The 1,596-nt window shown below is 43.0% G+C and overlaps 1 protein-coding gene across 1 annotated transcript; it reads left to right on the top strand.

Annotated features, from left to right (window-relative positions):
- Positions 1-406: 406 nt before the first annotated feature.
- Positions 407-1,373, top strand: LOC103695522 (putative germin-like protein 2-1). The gene is made up of 2 exons (XM_008776882.4): positions 407-581; positions 672-1,373. The coding sequence occupies exons 1-2, from the start codon at positions 416-418 to the stop codon at positions 1,226-1,228; spliced, it is 723 nt and encodes a 240-aa protein (XP_008775104.2). The 5' UTR covers positions 407-415; the 3' UTR covers positions 1,229-1,373.
- Positions 1,374-1,596: the final 223 nt, after the last annotated feature.

Here is a 1,596-nt window from a genome sequence, read left to right as displayed (position 1 = left end):
TGTTAACTTTTTCATCAAAATTTTGTTAATGTGGTTCTTTTTTAATTTATGAGTCTTTGTTTATAATGGAGATATTCCAGAACTCCGAATTTCTGGCCTTCGTATCGGAAAAAAAAGGGGAGGTATACGAGGACCCAACATGGCTCCGAGTCTAGTGAAGAGTTTGTGGTTCTGGGGTCAACCAGAAGTGGCTATATATTTATATATATTATAATGTAAACAGCGTTGAAGACTATTAATTAAACTTTTAATCTGTATGACTGGATACACACAATAGACTGCGTCTTTGGCGTGCAGGGCAAGTAGTTTCTGTGAAACGTTCAAACGTAACCTCATAGACTCATCTACTGCGTTATTGGAGCATGACTAGTTCCATCTCCTGGTCTATATATACCGATCCTCTCCACGCCTTCTTATGCCGCCAAATACCCTCATTTCCTCTAAAGATTTAATTTCGTATAGGAAAGAGATGGCTTGCCATATCCTCCTCTTTGCTCTCCTTGCCCTGGCTTCCTCTCGTGTGATGGCCTCCGATCCCAGCCAACTTCAAGACTTCTGCGTTGCTGACCTCAAGTCCCCTAGTAATTACTCTTCATTCTTATCTTTTACTAGTTTCAACATAATGGTTTACGAGTTACCCTTTGTTGCTTAGCTTCTTCCTTTGGATGCAGTCCTTGTGAATGGTTTTGTTTGCAAGCCACCAATGCACGTGACAGCGGACGACTTCTTCTTCTCCGGCCTCGATATGCCTGGCAACACATCGAACCAGCTTGGGTCTAAGGTGACGCAGGTGAATGTGAACCAAATTGCCGGGCTCAACACCCTCGGCATCTCCTTGGCTCGAATAGACTATGAACCTTACGGTCTCAACCCACCACACACCCATCCCCGGGCTACCGAGGTCCTTACAGTGTTAGAAGGCACGCTCTATCTCGGCTTTGTCACATCCAACACCAACAACGGCAACCTTCTCTTCACTAAGATGCTCAAGAAGGGTGATGTCTTTGTGTTTCCCCAAGGTTTAATCCATTTCCAATTCAACTACGGTCCAACACCTGCCGTGGCCCTTTCAGCTCTAAGCAGCCAGAATCCTGGAGTGATCACTATAGCCAATGCAGTCTTTGGATCAAACCCGCCCATCTCTGATGCGGTTTTGGCCAAGGCCTTCCAAGTGGGCAAGGATACCATCAAGTATCTCCAGGCTCAGTTCTGGGTGGATAACAACTAGTGAAGAAGGCCACAAACAGCGTAGTGCAAGTGTCAGCACATATGGTTCATGATCTTGTGAATTGCTTCCACAAAGCGATTGTTTGGCATATGGTTAAATAGGTGTCTGTTTACTTGACCAATAAGAGCACCCGCTGGTTTGGTGGTGTTCATTTGTTTGGTGTACGTGTATCGTATTCTATATAATTGAACTTCATAAGAATTAGTAAATAATTTCTCTTCCTTATTATATAGTTTTTATATAAACGTATTGTTTCTATTGAAATTTTGTATATAAAAAAAATTGGGCCCTATCGAAACTGCACAGCCTAGACCTGTTATCTTGAAAAGATCACCCATCTTTCAAGTCTGCCAATGCATCAATTGTTC

This window comes from Phoenix dactylifera, unplaced genomic scaffold (assembly GCF_009389715.1).
Source record: "Phoenix dactylifera cultivar Barhee BC4 unplaced genomic scaffold, palm_55x_up_171113_PBpolish2nd_filt_p 000598F, whole genome shotgun sequence".
Taxonomy (NCBI): domain Eukaryota; kingdom Viridiplantae; phylum Streptophyta; class Magnoliopsida; order Arecales; family Arecaceae; genus Phoenix; species Phoenix dactylifera.
The sequence above is the reverse complement of the archived record's forward strand: the minus strand, read 5'-3'. Positions and strand labels throughout refer to the sequence as shown.

Excerpts from the sequence above, each read along its gene's own strand:
- LOC103695522 (XM_008776882.4), top strand. The coding sequence starts at position 416 with ATGCCGCCAAATACCCTCATTTCCTCTAAAGATTTAATTTCGTATAGG. Across the intron at positions 582-671 it reads TGCTGACCTCAAGTCCCCTA|TCCTTGTGAATGGTTTTGTT; the intron begins GTAATTACTCTT and ends CTTTGGATGCAG.